This window comes from Lepisosteus oculatus, chromosome 14 (genome assembly GCF_040954835.1).
Source record: "Lepisosteus oculatus isolate fLepOcu1 chromosome 14, fLepOcu1.hap2, whole genome shotgun sequence".
NCBI lineage: Eukaryota > Metazoa > Chordata > Actinopteri > Semionotiformes > Lepisosteidae > Lepisosteus > Lepisosteus oculatus.
In genome coordinates, this window is record NC_090709.1 from 42,666,984 (window position 1) to 42,684,942 (window position 17,959).

At 45.7% G+C, this 17,959-nt stretch overlaps 2 protein-coding genes across 2 annotated transcripts in view; both read left to right on the top strand.

The window, feature by feature from the left end:
• Window positions 1-17,959, top strand: part of LOC107076061 (zinc finger protein 271-like) — a 179,142-nt gene that overhangs the window by 80,880 nt on the left and 80,303 nt on the right. The window lies entirely within an intron of this gene.
• On the top strand, window positions 247-12,917 carry LOC138243261 (oocyte zinc finger protein XlCOF6-like). Its single transcript, XM_069198804.1, has 3 exons — window positions 247-894; window positions 10,388-10,528; window positions 11,106-12,917. Exons 1-3 carry the CDS (start codon window positions 516-518, stop codon window positions 12,230-12,232), a joined length of 1,647 nt encoding a protein of 548 aa, XP_069054905.1. The 5' UTR covers window positions 247-515; the 3' UTR covers window positions 12,233-12,917.

The following is a 17,959-nucleotide window of genomic DNA, read 5'->3' on the forward strand; positions in this document are numbered from 1 at the left end:
CGACTTAATAAGAGCTTCACATGAAATCCTGCGCGGATTAATAATGTGCATCAGAGTGTCCTGCAAGTAAAACGTGGAAATCAATGTTCAGTTTCGCAAAATTCACACTAAACTGCGTAACTGGCAGGTGATTCACTCCTCCTGAGTAGAGGGCGCTAGGAAGTGTGAGGAGGTTTATATCTGGTGGCAGAAACATCTCGGTCTCAATCACCGCTCCTCTGTTGTTTTGAAGCGGCAGCGGCGCCCGAGGATGACGCCATCACGCTGCGCGCCTCAACAAATATCCCACACACGTGGCGGCGAGCGAGTTAGTTGTTTGCGCTAAATAATCAAGAAGAAAGTTATTTTGCTTTTTTTTTTTTGCTTACCACGCTACGATTTGTCGGCTGTGCTTATGCTCGAACGGAATACGGGCCTGAACACAGGATCTGTGAAGAATAAAAAACTTAAGACCGTTCGTTTTTGCGCTTCAACTCCGCAGTTCCGCCTTTGTTGCCAACCGGCTCTGACGAAGGATGGCGGAGTATCTGCTGGATCTGCAAACCCAGCTTGACTCGTTCATGCAGGTGGTGCTCAAATCGATCGTGTACGAAGTGGCGGACGTCTTCCGAAACAGGAAGTCTGACTCCGAGAACGAGTTTCAGGACAAACTCCGCGGCGTCTCCCAGCTCCTGGTGAGACGGGCCGTGTTTAAGATCACCCAGTGTGTGGAGGACAGTGTCGGGGGGGAGATGGCGCGGCTGCAGAGGGAAAACGAGAGGCTGAAGGTGAGATTGCGGTTCTGGGAGAAGGAGTCGGGAGATCAGGGACAGACAGATCGTGATGGACACACGCTTCCCTGGGAAGTCACTGTAGAAATCAAAGAAGAAACGGACACGGAACCGGAGCTGTCAGGTCAGTGGGGTGACTTGTATGAAGTCAGTGTGTGTGTGTGTTTAAAAACTTCCTCACTGGTGAGAATCCAGTGGAGAGATGCAGAATGAAGTGGGATGTAGCAACGGGATAATCTGACTGGAAACTGAACTGTTATTGTCCGGTTAGGGTGCTGAAAACGACTCGTTCAGATTCAGTATCTGTTTCTTTAAATCCGACGTTATTAGGAAATATATATATATACGGTATAAAATATAACATTATTATAATACAAATGTCCAATCAGTGTGTCTGTATGAACCCTTCTCTCTCTCTCAGTGCAGTGTTCATGTACTGGAGTGTCCAGTCAGTGTGTCTGTATGAACCCCTCTCTCTCAGTGCAGTGTTAATGTACTGGAGTGTCCAGTCAGTGTGTCTGTATGAACCCCTCTCTCTCTCTCTCAGTGCAGTGTTAATGTACCGTAGTGTCCAGTCAGTCAGTGTGTCTGTATGAACCCCTCTCTCTCTCAGTGCAGTGTTCATGTACTGGAGTGTCCAGTCAGTGTGTCTGTATGAACCCCTCTCTCTCTCAGTGCAGTGTTAATGTACTGAAGTGTCCAGTCAGTGTGTCTGTATGAACCCCTCTCTCTCTCAGTGCAGTGTTCATGTACTGGAGTGTCCAGTCAGTGTGTCTGTATGAACCCCTCTCTCTCTCAGTGCAGTGTTAATGTACTGGAGTGTCCAGTCAGTGTGTCTGTTTGAACACCCCTCTCTCTTTCAGTGCAGTGTTCATGTACTGGAGTGTCCAGTCAGTGTGTCTGTTTGAACCCCCCTCTCTCTCTTAGTGCAGTGTTCATGTACTGGAGTGTCACTGGAGTTACACTTATATAGCGCTGTTCTGGACACTCCACTCAAAGCGCTTGACAGGTCATGGGGAATCCCACTACCGCCACCAGTGTGCAGCCCCCACCTGGATGATGCGACGGCAGCCATAGTGCGCCAGAACGCTCCCCACACAGCAGCTCTCAGTGGGGAGGAGAGCAGAGGGATGAAGCCAGTTCAGAGAGGGGGGTTATTAGGGGGCCATGATGGGTGAGGGCCAATGGGAAATTTTGCCAGGACGCCAGGGTTACACCCCTACTCTTTTCGAGAAACGCCCTGGGATTGTTAATGACCACAGAGAGTCAGGACCTCGGTTTTACGTCTCATCCGAAGGCCTGTTTACAGTCCAGTGTCCCCGTCACTATACTGGGGCATCAGGACCCACACAGACCGCAGGGTGAGAGCGCCCCCTGCTGGCCCCACTAACACCTCTTCCAGCAGCAGCCTTAGTTTTTCCCAGGAGTCTCCCCTCCAGGTACTGACCAGGCTCACACCTGCTGAGCTACAGTGGGGGGGGCTGCCAGTTGTGAGTTGCAGGGTGAGATGGCTGCTGGCCAACCACTTTGCTGGCAGTGCTGGTTGTCACTGTCCATAGAGGTATTTGAAGTTGTTAATTCTGAGTGTTAGTTTTCTGTGTACTTGTTTGCAGTGTTAATTTAGTCTCCAGTTTTTGATATAGTCTTAGCCAGGTCAAGGAAAGTGTCTGTTAGTCATAGCCACCATCCAGTCATCCATTTTTAATTGATTCCAGTCAACCCAGTTTTCACTCTAATTGGTCTTAATTAGCTTAATTACAGTGCTTAAAACAAAATTAGTTTAATCGCATTTTAAGTATACATTTTATTATACAAATACCTTAAAATAAAGGTATAATAAATACTAAATTGTAATAAATAATAAATGTATTAAATAAATAGTTAACACATTTTGTAAGATTTTGTCAAGAAGCACAAGGTTTTGTCGCACAGTCTGAAGACGTGAGAATTAGTCTTAATTAAATTGATTAAAACCAAATGAGTTTTAGCCACAGTATTTTAATTTATTTGTAAAATAAAATGTATAAAGGTAAAATAATTACATTTATTTTATTTATTACGATTTAGGGTATCTAAGAAAATGGGCAACACATTTTTATAAAGATTTTTCAAAAAGTTTTTGTTGGACAGTCTAAAGAGTATTGATCCCCCAGAAATGTCAAATATCTGTAGAGTAAGCCATTTCTTTTTGATTAGTAATAAATCTTATTAGGAAAGATTCATACGATGTCCCTCTATAAGAAGATCTGTTTATGACATCACTGTTAATACTTCTGTACTTTCCTATAAGTTGTGCTGAAATTATTTTTTCAAAGGACGTTTATTCAAAGTTTCAAAGCAACATTATTTGCAGTTTATTCAGTAGGGGCTTCCAATAATACTGAATTTGTCATAACTATAGGGTAATTACTGCATGAGGTACTTAAAATATTACTACAGAACAGAAAACGTAATATACACGTTCTTTATCTCACTGATATTATTAATAACTAGGTCTTTTGATGCCATAATAATTCAGTTGAAAACCTGCCCTAGTCTAAGAGTAGTGTAAGTGTTAATCAAGTTGTGCTAGTATTATGATAACATAAGTATTATGTTAGGTATAAATGTTGTGACCGGCCTTTGTTTCAGTCTTAGTGTTTTTTACCATGCTTTTTAGATAAAAAAATAATATACAATGACGTGTTTCTGCCCAGCTTAAACATTGCATGACTTTAAAAGCTATAAAGATGGGTTTAGATTAAAAAAAAACACTTTGTATGTGCAACCAATGGGAAATTATTTTCCCTATGATTTGTGTATGCGGTCGGTTTTAGACTTTTGAATTTAACGTTTATAATTCTTGAATTTCATAAATGTAACATGCGTTTCGTTCAGCCAAAAATCACATTCCTCCTCTCTTCCTGTGGTGTGAAGCAGGTCATCAGGTCTTTTGTTTCCAATTCAGAGGTTGGGAAAATAGCGCACCGCCCTCTGTGCGCTCTCAGGGAGGAAGGCAGTACCGAGTTAAACATCGGATGAGATGTAAAACCAAGGTCCTGCCTCTCTGTGGTCATTAAAAATTCGCAGGACGTTTCTGGAAAAGAGTAGGGGTGTTACCCCTGTGTCCTGGCCAAATTTCCCATTGGCCCTCGCCAATCATGGCCTCCTAATAACCCCCCTCTCTGAACTGGCTTCATCACTCTGCTCTCCTCCCCACTGAGAGCTGGTGTGTGGGGAGCGTTCTGGCGCACTATGGCTGCCGTCGCATCATCCAGGTGGGGGCTGCACACTGGTGGCGGTAGTGGGATTCCCCATGACCTGTCAAGCGCTTTGAGTGGAGTGTCCAGAACAGCGCTATATAAGTGTAAGCAACCATTATTATTATTATTGCTTCTGCGTATATAACTTAGTGTTTAAAATTAAACAATGTTATTTCTCTTTGACTTCTAAGTCCATTATCATGAGACATCTTTCTCACCGTTTAGATTTATTTTTGCAGAAGCCATTTGTTCTTCCAAATGATTGGATAATCAGTGTCAACTGTTTATAAAAATCAAATGTCTTAACTAAGGAATAAGATGGCACAGTTGTTGTTATGATTCTTTTTGTATGTCTTCTCACAAATACAACAGTTGTCTCAGTGGCTTTCAAAATTAAATTATGCTTGCAGTTCTTTAAACTAGACAGATGACTAAGATTTCCATCCATTTCTGATGGTAGTACAGTGGTGAGCAGTACTGTCTTGCAGGGTCAAATACTGGGGTACTATGTATTGAGTTTGCATGTTCTCTCTGTGATCCGTAGGATTTCTCCAGGTGATATGATTTAATTGGCTTATGGGGGATACTGATCCTATTGTGAGTGTGTGTTTGTGTCTGTGTGCCTGCCCTGTGATGGACTGGGGCTACGTACAGGGTGTCTTGTGTTTGTGGCATGCTGGGATAGATTCCAGCTTGTCTGTATTGGATAGAGAGATTAGAAAAGGGATGGAATTCGATGGGTTTTCTGTTTTTCAAGGGAGCAGAACGAACTAAGAGAGGTTTTTTTTTTCTTTTCTAGAATTCATAAATGCACATCCTGTTCACTGGGGGGTAATTCAATCCACACTGAGCTATCTCCAAATCTGTTCAGCATTTGACAGCCAGAATCCTGACCGGGTCGCTAGCAAGCAAGCACATTACGCCTGTCTTCAAGTCCTTGTACTGGCTGCCTGTCGGGTTTCGAGTCCACCTCAACATCCTCATCCCCGTTCAGGACCTGTCTGGTTTATTATCGATCTACTCCCCACCTTGCGACCTCTGTTCGCCCGACTCTGGTCATCAAGATCATCTACCTTCTGTGGGTGACACAGGGCCCTTCTCTAGCTGCACCCCAGAGCTCTGAATCGGTGTCCCCAGGGATATGTCACCCGCCCTGAGTGCATTTAAATCTAACCTCAGAACCTTTCTTTTCAGAAGACATAATGTCTGTATCTGCTTCGTTTTCTAATTTCGGGGGCACGTCGAACTGCTTGTCTTTCTTACATCTACTTTGTAATTTGTAAGGCCCTTATAACTGTTTTTGTAAGCATTGCACCAGATGGAGTGGTGGCTCTGTGGCTAAGGATCTGCCCCTGTGGCTGGAAGGGTTTGCCAGTTCAAATCCCACAGCCGGCAGAGGAATCCTACTCCGTTGGGGCCCCCTGAGCGAGGCCCTTCACCCCAGCTGCTCCAGGTGTCGCTGTATAAATGGCTGACCCTGCGCTCTGACCCCCAGCTTCTCTCTCTCTCCCTGTCTGTGTGTCTCCTGGAGAGCCAGCTGAGGTCTGCGAAAAGATCATTCCTAATGCAAGAAATTGTAAAGGGTTAATAAGGTGAACTTATCTCTTTACACCTAGCGTATCGCTTTGAGATGCTAATTTTAAAGGTGCTATATAAAATAACAAAAAAACGTTATTGCTATAGAGAAACACGAACAGGTTTTCCCTGGTTCAGAAAAAAAAAGATCTAAAGTAAACCGTTTTTTCCTCTCTGATCACACTCTCTGTGCTAAAGGGCTTTGCGTACTAATCCGATCAATCCGACTACCTATTTCATGGGCTTTCTCTATCCTGCTGGATTTATACGTCTTCTGGAAAATCTCCTTCTCGAAGTGAGTTATTTCTAAAGACCTGATTCCCCTGTTGACATCCTGCAACCAAATCTGCACTGAGCTCAACCTGACAGCTGCTGAGTCCTGCGTTCATCCTGCTACCAGCATTGAATTAAAAATCTTTAGATAATGTCTTTGTGGTTCCATTAGTGACGAAGGCCGTGCCCAGCTGCGTGACGAAGGCTAAAAATTGGGAAATGTTTTATGTATTGCAAAAAAAAAGAGAACTGATGTGCTTTAACAAAATATATTTTTAAATCCTTTAATAATACCATCACTTTATTAACCCTTGACAATTTCTCGCATGAGGAACTGGTCCTGTCGCAGACCCCAGCTGGCTCTCCAGGAGACACACAGACAGGGAGAGAGAGAAGCTGGGGGTCAGAGCGCAGGGGCAGACATTTATACAGCGCCCCTGGAGCAGTTGGGGTGAAGGGCCTCGCTCAGGGGCCCCAACGGAGTAGGATTTCTCTGATGACTGTGGGATTTGAACTGGCAAACCCTTCCAGCCACAGGGGCAGATCCTGAGCCACAGAGCCACTGCTCCGCCTGATCTTTACCCTGACAGTCTACCTGAATGTTCAACTCATTGAGAAGCCTTTTATGAAACCATGTTTGCTATTAATTCATACAGGGCTCTCTGACCGAATTGCTCTGTTTGTCCTGTGAGCTGAATTTCTGGCTCCCTATCCTTTCAAACCTTCATACTCTTCAAACTGCCAGAAATGCACCTGATTATTCAAGATCCTCACTCTCTGCCACGTCTGCTTCAGGTTTGCATGTTATTTTGTAACACACAACGTTCTATGATTTTTATTTTTTTTGTATACCTAAGCTTTTGCAATTGTAGTTGGGATTCACTTTTTTCTGTACGCCCGCAGCGATTCAGACACAGAACTGTTAAAATGGTTAAACTCAGGTTGCTGCTGGAGGAGGTGTTAGTGGGGGCCAGCAGGGGGCGCTCACCCTGCGGTCCGTGTGGGTCCTAATGCCCCAGTATAGTGACGGGGACACTGGACTGTAAACAGGCGCCATCCTTCGGATGAGACGTAAAACCGAGGTCCTGACTCTCTGTGGTCATTCAAAATCTCGAAAAGAGTAGGGGTGTAACCCCGGCGTCCTGGCCAAATTTCCCATTGGCCCTTACCCATCATGGCCTCCTAATAACCCCCCTCTCTGAACTGGCTTCATCCCTCTGATCTCCTCCCCACTGAGAGCTGGTGTGTGGGGAGCGGACTGGAGCATCATCCAGGTGGGGGCTGCACATTGGTGGCGGTAGTGGGATTCCCCATGACCTGTAAAGCGCTTTGAGTGGAGTGTCCAGAAAAGCGCTCTATAAGTGTAAACAACAATTATTATTATTATTATTATTATTAAAGATGGCGACAACTCAGGCACCCAGAGGGAAGGGGGGAGGGTCGTCTTCCCAACTCCTTAACTGAAATGTCAAGTAGGAGTGGCTTAAGCGTCGTAGTCGTGTAACTGACAATTTGAAGTAGCCTATCGCGTAAATTAGCCCCTTTGGGCATGCTCACATTATACAATTAAAAAAAGGAAACGATGAGGGTATTCATCCATCCATCCATCATGTCTTCTGTGTGTCAGTACTCCAGGCAGATCTCTGTAGACCAGTGAATTCCTCCTAAACGATAGCTATATCCACGATGTCTCTCTTGGAATCCATGGCAGTGATGGAGCATATAACTCAGATGGTGCCCAGCACAGACATGTGGGGAGGAGAATAGGAGAGTTTGGTCAGAACAGATGTATCTACCTGGTGGGCCAACACAGAGACGCACAATGCCATTTGCATCAGGCTATGATGTAAGGTGTGAGTAGGCTAGGCTGAAGTAATAGATCTTCAATCTGGATTTGAAGGCTGAGATTGACTCGGCATCCTGAATATGGGGTGGGAGACCGTTCCATAAGCTAGGGGCCCTGTAACTAAAGGCTGGATCCCCAACTGTTATTTTGTGAATGCGTGGAATATGAAGAAGACCTGCGTTCTGTGATCTAAGCAGGCGACTAAGATGGTCAACATTAATAAGTTCCGTTAGATCGACAGCTGCCTGACCTCTGCGAGCCTTGTAAGTAGAAGGATTTTGACGTCCGCCCTGTCCCTGACAGGAAGCCAATGAAGAGAGCTAAGTTTAAGAGTTATATGGTCGTACTTTCTGGTCTTAGTAACAATTCCAGATGCTGCATTCTGAATTCGGTGTTGAAAGAGTGCTTTTTGGGTGCTCCCTGATAGTAGGGCATTGCAGTAGCCTAACCTGCTGTATACAAGAGCCTGTACTCATTTCTCTGTGTCTTGAGTGGAGAGAAACTGCCTTGGTTTTGCAATCTTTCTTAACTGTAGGAAGCGTGTTTTCGATACCGTTTTAACACGAGAGTTAAATGAGAGGCTTGCATCCAATCTAGGTTATGTCTTTAAATCCGCTGAGTTAAGTGCCGAGGTTATAGTAGTCCTATCGGTATTGTTTCCTCCTAATTTCCCAATATGCAAGCCGTAAACCGTTAATTCCTGCTTAGTTTTCTAGTTAATTTGGTGACTAGCTGTAATGCAGAAAAGAGATCTTAATGCCAGTGTCTGGGTGCTGCACCTCAGATGTTTTTTCAGATGTATCGTAGATTTCAACTCATAATGTGGCGGTGTGACAGAGGGATCTCTGTCACTGTCCGCAGACAGTACATTACAAGACACTCGTTATCCATCTTGAGTTACACACGATCGCGCATACACTTTCCTGTCGGCTAGCTAGCTCATGAGGGTGCACACTCGGGGCTTGGCTAGCAGTTTACCTATTTTCAGACACGCAATAATACATTATTACCTCTTATTTCAAAATCTGTTTCTGTTACCTGAAGAGACACAGACACAAACTCTGTTTCTCTTTTTTTGTACTTATCTGTGCGAGAGAGCGCTCTGTCCGTTTGTCTCTTCCGTGTTGCTCTGGGCTGGGCTTTATAATGCCAATGTGGAGTGGGGCGTGCGCACGTCTTCCGGTAAAGGAAGTACCATTTTTACAGGAGGTTAAAAATAAGTGAAATGTATTCAGGGTTGGTGTTTTTTTTTGTTTTTACATTCTGTTTACACTATTCTTTAAAAGAAAGAAGGAATTCCCACGTTAGGGAAATTAGTTTATCTGGGGTGAAATGCAGCTCCATAATTTTGTAACAGTCCAAAGGGGGAGGGCTATATGGTACCTATTTAGGAAGGGGGGGAGAGATCTAACTGGGTTTAAGTCTCGCTATCGCTACAGTGTGGAGCTGATAGGACCTAAGTGTGGTAGAACTGTTTTTTTTTGTGTGTGTACTAGTTTAACTTTGTGGTTTTTTTTGCTATATATAAATTGTCTGTGGGGAGCATTGTCATAATATACCATCATCTTTGCACCTAAGTGCAATTGTGGCTGAGCCATCATTTGGTTTTAAAAGGGCTCACTTGGGCACCCCTTCTGCCCTCCCTGTGACAGGCTGAGTTCTGTCGATCTTCAGTAATGTTGTACAAGAGTTTTTTTTTGGTTTAATTATCCACTAAATTCTGCCAGATCTCTTTCTTCCAGCTGAGAGCGAGGAGAACCGCAAGCGCGTCTGTCTCCTCTAAAGTTTTTTGTTGTCTTGAATCTGGTGAGCCTAGTGTCTACATCTCGTTTTGCCACCCTGATGTGAGGTGTTGAAAAGACCATCCAGAAATGTTGGAAAAAGATGGAAAGTGGCACATCCTGATATCAGCGATTTTTACAGATTCATCGGCTTTAGGCACTGCACAGTCCACACACAGCCTCAGACTTAGGATTGTACCCATTTCAGCCAGCCTGCTATTTGCCAAAGTAAATACGCTGATAGTGAATCTCATGTTGCAAAATTAATTTCACGCTGAGTTTTGATCCAGTAGGTCATTTTTTGGGGCGGAACGGTGGCACTGTTGGCTCAGGATCTGCGCCTGTGGCTGGAAGGGTTTGCCGGTTCAAATCCCGCAGCCGGCAGAGGAATCCTACCCCGTTGGGGCCCCTGAGCGAGGCCCTGAACCCCAGCTGCTCCAGGGGCGCCGTACAATGTCTGCCCCTGCGCTCTGACCCCCAGCTTCTCTCTCCCTGTCTGTGTGTCTCCTGGAGAGCAAGCTGGGGTCTGCGAAAAGATAATTCCTACTGCAAGAAATTGTCAAGGGTTAATAAAGTGATGTTATTATTATTATTTTGTCTCATCTTAGTGCACTGAAGCAGAAATGCAAAGCAATCAAGTCCTTGTCATTATCGTTGTGGATTATTTTGGAATTTGCTGACAAAACATTCTGTCGTCATTTTTGTCGACTAAATTAACACCTTATGAAAGGTTCAAGTGAACATTGGGCTGCTTTAGTATTCTGTGGTGGTCTGTCTAGATGCTAAAAATCCCCTAGATCTTACAGTTTGTGTTCTTGTCTCTCTGCAGTGTTATTTGCTTTTTAAATTCTACTTTCATCCCATGTTAAAGGTCTTGTCCTTTTGTCCTGTGTTTTTCAGGGTCAGAGGCCAGCGCTCTCCCTGACGCTGGGGACAGGGCTCCTCTTGAACAGCAGCACAGCGAGGAGGAGGAGGAGGAGTGGGGCTCCCGTCTGATGCAGGAGACAGAGCTCACCGCCGCACACGGGAAAGAGACACTTGGTGAGCAGCAGCACACAGAGAGCAGACAGAGGGTGGAGGATCTGGACTCTGTGCCCGTGATGAAGACAGAGAGAGAGACACCTGGGCTCTTAGTATCTTATTATTTTATAGAAAAGATGACCAATCTGGACCCATACAATATTATGAACTGGGCTCTTGTCACTTTACAAGAGCACAGCGAAGAACTGGATGTTCTTAAAGAGCACAGAGCATTTAATCTTACAGAGCAGGACCTGGATAATAGGACTGACCAGTTGATTGATCCTGCAGAGCAGCAGACTGATGTACCTGGTGAAGAGATCAGGACTATTTCACAGCACCCAGAAGAGAGTCAGGACAGAAAGGAGCAACAGCAGCACCTACAAGGCTTGATGATAATCAGGCCTTGTTCTGTTCAAGTGGACAGGCTGTCATTGCAGAGTCCGAAAACAATCATATGATCCCTTCGTATCTGATGACCTTACACACAGGTTTAATAATCTGGTTACTGAGAAAATGATTGAATTTAATGAGTGTGTGTCTGTTCTTGGGCACGGAGAGGAACAACTGAATGACCTGGATGGGTTTTGTCTTTCAGAGCTGGAGAAGGAGCCCCAGATGGTCCACACTTCTGTGCAGTCCACTGGGGGACACGATGGAGAGGATCAGTCCAGGTCTTGCTCAGATGGAGTGGACATACTGCCCTTATGGCAGGGACAGGAGCAGCCTTTCTGTCAGTCCAGCATTTCCCAACCCTACCCGCACCTGCAGGCGGAAGACAGGCCTTTCATCTGCAGCCAGTGTGGGAAGAGTTTTAGTCAGCTGCACCACCTGAGGCGACACCTGCGCATTCACACGGGAGAGAGGCCCTTCAGCTGCGACCAGTGCGGGAAGGGTTTTCGAGACGCCAGTGCCTTAAGGGCCCACCAGCGCATCCACACGGGAGAGAAGCCGTTCAGCTGTCATCAGTGCGGGAAGAGCTTCAGTGACCCAAGTGCCTTAAAAGCCCACCAGCGCATCCACACGGGAGAGAGGCCGTTCAGCTGCAGTCAGTGTGGTAGAAGCTTTACTCATCTAGGCACCTTGAAGACCCACCAGCGCATTCACTCGGGAGAGAAACCATTCAACTGCAGCCAGTGTGGGAAGTGCTTTACTTTCGTATACCATTTGAGGAGACACCAGCGCATCCACACGGGAGAGAAGCCGTTCAGCTGTAGCCAGTGCGCGAAGAGTTTCAGTGACGCGAGTAACCTAAGGGCCCACCAGCGCATCCACACGGGAGAGAGGCCGTTCAGCTGCGCGCAGTGCGGGAAGAGCTTCAGCCAGTCCCACTTCCTGAAGAGACACCTGCGCGTGCACACGGGAGAGAAACCCTTCGGCTGCGGCCAGTGCGCCAAGAGTTTCAGCCTGTTGTGCAACTTGAGGTCGCACCAGCGCGTCCACACGGGCGAGAGGCCGTTCTACTGCAGCCAGTGCGGGAAGAGCTTCGGCGACCCCAGTACCTTGAGAGATCACCTGCGCGTGCACACGGGAGAGAGGCCCTTCGTTTGCAGCCAGTGCGGGAAGAACTTTAGCCAGTCGAGTACCTTAAGGGCCCACGAGCGCATCCACACGCGAGAGAAACCGTTCAGCTGCAGCGAGTGCGGGAAGAGTTTTAGTCAGTCGTACCCCTTGAAACAGCACCAGCGCCTTCACACAGGAGATAAACCGTTTAGCAGCAGTTAGTGGGGGGGAGCTCACCGGCACGTTCGCACAGGAGACCGTTCGGCTAAAGGCACTGTGGGAAGAGTTTTCTTCCCTGTCAGGTGATTTGAAGAGGCACCAATTTGGTCACCAGCTTTTGATTGATTCATCGACTTAGTCAAGGCCACTAAAACGTCTTTTAGTTCAAGTTGGTAGCTGCGTCATCCGAAGAAGGCTCCGCAGCTGAAAACGTTTCTTTTCTTCTCTTTTCAGCATGGGACAAACCTTCACTCGTTCCCGAAATGTCTTATTAGTCATAGTTGCTTTGTAGCCGCCCACTTTTAAGTGAGTCTAGTCAACGAAATTTACAGTAAAATGTGTAGCGTTTTTAGGTTCTCTTCCATTTTAAAATGAATTAAGTCTGAATAATTTTTTATAGTCTTTATATTCCTATGTGGTCTTGGAATGTTAGGCTTAGCCCTGTGTAAGTTACAATTAAGACTGTTCTCATTGGATAGGCGTGTAATGGTGTAACACCTTCTAACTTACCATGTTAAGCAAGAAATGTGATTAGAGCAGATCCTTAACTTTCAAGAAAAAACAAGGTCACACATCTGATTCAATTCTACCAAGTCTTTGTTGCACAACCTAAAGTGTATTTATCCCCAGAGAGGACAACTATCAAATGCAATAAATGGTAAATCATAAAGAATAAGATATTGTATGAATCTTTTTTTAATAAGAAAATCCATTTTGGCTCCATTGCTAATATTTTTAATTTTTTTTAAAACCAGACAGGACAAGCTATATATATATGCTTTAACAGCCACATAAACTAAATACAATTAAACGTTATTTTCTGATTATTGCATGCCTTGAAATGAACCGTCCACAGACGCATTTTACAGACTCACTGTTACCTTTAAGAAAATGAACAAAGGCAACTTTTTTTTCCACATTATTTCTGACCGAGCTCTATCTTGAAGCGGATATGCAGCGAGCGCGCGCACAGCGTGTGTAACTAACTCGCATTTCAAAAGAGTAGCTTCCGCATTCATCTCCAGCCAAGACATCGTGAATAATTTCCCAATATGCGAACTAAAAAATATGTTTATTTTGAGCTTCTTTTTCATTTGTTCGCTAGCTAAAAAATGGATGTCTTATCAGTGCATCAGTGTCTGGGGGCTGTGACTCATGTTGTGATTCAAATGTGTCGGCGTTTTTTAACTAGTAATGAGAGCCCATTATGTTTCTTTATCTTCAGTGATTATAAGAGCATGAGGTACTGCCCAACCCCCTGGTCGGGGGGCTAGAAGGGTTGCCAGTTCAAATCCTGTGGCCCACAGAGCTTGCTGCTCTGCTGCTGCTTCCCCATACCATGTTTCTTTAAGCCCCGCAGAAAGTGCCGATGCAGGCTGTGCCTTATTCCGACTCCGCAGTCCAAGGAATGTGAGGAAGCGCGCGATGGGTTCTTGGGTCCTGGCGACATTCAGAGCTAGGTTGGCGTCTGGTGAGATGGTCCACCTCACTCCTGACTCGATCACTGTTGCTAACAGCCCAAGAACTGGGGGCGGAGCTGTGGCTCTGTGGCTGGAAGGGGTTTGCCGGTTCGAATCCCGCGGCCAGCAGAGGAATCCGACTCCGTTGGGGCCCCCGAGCGAGGGTCCCTTCACCCCAGCTGCTACAGGGGCGCCGTATCAATGGCCGACCCTGCGCTCTGACCCCCAGCTTCTCTCTCTCCCCTGTCTGTGTGTCTCCTGGAGAGCCAGCTGGGGTCTGCGACGAGACCAATTCCTCATGCAAGATGGGCCAGTAAGGTGATCTCTCTCCTAGATCTTCTTCCAGGTCAAAGCAAGGAGTACTACAAGTAATCGTTGCATGCTGTGCCTTCTCTTTTTCTAATCAAGGTGCTCTCCTTTAAATTCTAATTACTACAACCACAGTGTGCCAGACTGAAAGTAAATGGCCAAAGGTGAACCTCAAGGTGACTCAATTAATTTCAGTCTGAGTCAAACATAATCGAGCGTAATTTTGTCTCCTCTTAATTTACGCAAAAAAAAGTCGAAAAGCAATTTAGTCCTGGTCATTGCTGTGAATGTTTTGTCCTCATTGACTAAAAAACAAGAGAGACAATTTACTGACCAACATTATCGCCGAGGAAATGAACACTGATGGACTAGAGTTCCTACCCAATTTTGGTTGCTGCTGGAAGAGGTGTTAGTGGGGGCCAGCAGGGGGCGCTCACACTGTGGTCCATGTGGGTCCTAATGCCCCAGTATAGTGACGGGGGGACACTATACTGTAAAACAGGCCCCGTCCTTCGGATGAGACGTAAAACCGAGGTCCTGACTCTCTGGGGTCATTAAAAATCCCAGGGCGTCTCTCGAAAAGAGTAGGGGTGTAACCCCGGCGTCCTGGCCAAATGTCCCATTGGCCCTCACCCATCATGGCCTCCTAATAATCCCCCTCTCTGAACTGGCTTCATCCCTCTGCTCTCCTCCCCACTGAGAGCTGGTGTGTCGGGAGCGTTCTGGCGCACTATGGCTGCCGTCGCATCATCCAGGTGGGGCTGCACACTGGTGGTGGTGGAGGGGATCCCATTACCTGTAAAGCGCTTTGAGTGGAGTGTCCAGAAAAGCGCTCTATAAGTGTAAGCAATTATTATCAATTATTATTACCCAACTTTTCCGAAGTATCGCGTTTTGTGGCTTAAGACCATGAAACCAAGAGACATTAAGAGAATTTATTTGACATTTATTTACATATGGTAACACTCCAAGTACATAACATGCTCTGACGTTCTGAAAAGTAATGATAAATCTGCTTTATCAATGCCTTAGGTAAAACAAGTTAGAAACACTTTAATCTGGGTCAGTGTAAGATTCTTGTCAATCTGGAATACAGTTGCTGAGTATATTTCATGTTAAGGCAGAAACGTTACATGTCCTTAATCTGTTGAATGACCTCTGCACTAGATAAGGCATCTCAATTAAACATATCGGGGAAGATCACGTTAACAGCGAGAGAATGAGTATAATGAATCCTCAAGTCAAAAACTGGTCTCTCCTGTTGTGTTTTGCCCCTTTTCCAAAGCTGTATCAGGGAACAAAGATCCCAGCTGTATAATAGTATATCAACCGAATCCCTAGTGAGTATTTTAAGTGGGATTCTCTGGTTTTTAATAGTTTTTATGTGAAGAGTAATCATTTTCAGTGGTAGAATTGAGTTCGGTGCAACAGTATCTATAAATATAGCAACGGAGATGATCTAGGACAGCTAGATATGCCCATCAATGAGGGGCTTTATACAGTTGCTTAGTAGGCAAAAAGTGAAAGTTATACCTGAAATTAAGTATTTTGCTCCGTTATTCCTTCAAATCCCCAACAATTGCTCTGATATTCCCCTGAATCCCTGGACATCAGCTCCAGTATTGCCCGAGATCAGCTCCCGTATTTCTTTGAATCGCAGGAAATCGGCTCCAGTATTCATCCAAATTTCCAGACATCAACTCCGTTATTCCTTCAAATCCCCAAACACCGGCTCTGATATTCCCCTGAATCCCTGGACATCAGCTCCAGTATTCCCCGAGATCAGCTCCCGTATTTCTTTGAATCGCAGGAAATCAGCTCCAGTATTCATCCAAATTTCCAGACATCAACTCCGTTATTCCTTCAAATCCCCAAACACCGGCTCTGATATTCCCCTGAATCCCTGGACATCAGCTCCAGTATTCCCCGAGATCAGCTCCCGTATTTCTTTGAATCGCAGGAAATCAGCTCCAGTATTCATCCAAATTTCCAGACATCAACTCCGGTATTCCTTCAAATCCCCAAACACCGGCTCTGATATTCCCCTGAATCCCTGGACATCAGCTCCAGTATTCCCCGAGATCAGCTCCCGTATTTCTTTGAATCGCAGGAAATCAGCTCCAGTATTCATCCAAATTTCCAGACATCAACTCCGTTATTCCTTCAAATCCCCAAACACCGGCTCTGATATTCCCCTGAATCCCTGGACATCAGCTCCAGTATTCCCCGAGATCAGCTCCCGTATTTCTTTGAATCGCAGGAAATCAGCTCCAGTATTCATCCAAATTTCCAGACATCAACTCCGTTATTCCTTCAAATCCCCAAACACCGGCTCTGATATTCCCCTGAATCCCTGGACATCAGCTCCAGTATTCCCCGAGATCAGCTCCCGTATTTCTTTGAATCGCAGGAAATCAGCTCCAGTATTCATCCAAATTTCCAGACATCAACTCCGGTATTCCTTCAAATCCCCAAACACCGGCTCTGATATTCCCCTGAATCCCTGGACATCAGCTCCAGTATTCCCCGAGATCAGCTCCCGTATTTCTTTGAATCGCAGGAAATCGGCTCCAGTATTCATCCAAATTTCCAGACATCAACTCCGGTATTCCTTCAAATCCCCAAACACTGGCTCTGATATTCCCCTGGACTTTCACTCCAGTATTCCTCCGGAGAGCTCTTTATTCAGCAGCTCCACTCCGAGCTCCTCTGTGTCCGTACTGCAGTGCCAACAGGAGACAGTGGACTCTGACTGGGGTCGTACCAGTATCACTCCCAGTCGCCCAGCTGTGCTGGAGAAGCCCTGCTCTGGTGCTGGACAGACCTGACCCTCCTGCCTGGTGTTGCCCTTACTGAGAGAACTGTTCATGCATTCACGAGAAGAACAACCAGTGACTGGCTTAATACCCCAGGATGGACACTTGTGTAGTTGTGTTGCACTACAGTTTTGTCTTATGAATATTTGTTCCGTGTTAAGTACAGAGACTATTTCTGTTCTGTTTTTTTTTTATTTTAGTGTGCTAATGTTCTCTTTTTTAATGTCCTTGACAGTATTTTTTTTGTCTAATTATTTTTTTTAGTTAAGGACAGGCAATAGGGTTTGTATTCTGTTACTACTAGTTTATTTTAAGACATTTTAATACCTGTTTTTTTTGTTGTTTGGGTCTTCTATGTTTGCGATGTCTCTGTTTTACGGTTTCAATGACTTCTTACCGACATTCGCATACAGCAGCCTGCGTTCTTCAGTTAGCTCCTGGTGTTTGTTATTTAAAAATAATTATAATAATTGCTGACACTTCTAGAGCGCTTTTCTGGACACTCCACTCAAAGCGCTTGACAGGTCAGGGGGAATCCCATCACCACCACCAATGTGCAGCTCCCACCTGGATAATAATAATAATAATTGCTTACACTTATATAGCGCTTTTCTGGACACTCCACTCAAAGCGCTTTACAGGTAATGGGGAATCCCACTACCGCCACCAATGTGCAGCTCCCACCTGGATAATAATAATAATTGCTTACACTTATATAGCGCTTTTCTGGACACTCCACTCAAAGCGCTTTAGAGGTAATGGGGACTCCCCTCCTCCAGCACCAGTGTGCAGCCCCCACCTGGATGATGCGACGACAGCCATAGTGCGCCAGAACGCTCCCCACACACCAGCTATCAGTGGGGAGGAGAGCAGAGGGATGGAAGCCAGTTCAGAGAGGGGGGTTATTAGGAGGCCATGATTGGTAAGGGCCTATGGGAAATTTGGCCAGGACACTGGGGTAACATCCCTACTCTTTTCGAGAAACACCCCGGGATTGTTAATGACCACAGAGAGTCAGGACCTCGGTTTGACGTCTCATCCGAAGGACGGCGCCTGTTTACAGTCCAGTGTCCCCCGTCACTATACTGGGGCATTAGGACCCACATGGACCCCAGGGTGAGCGCCCCCTGCTGGCCCCACTCACA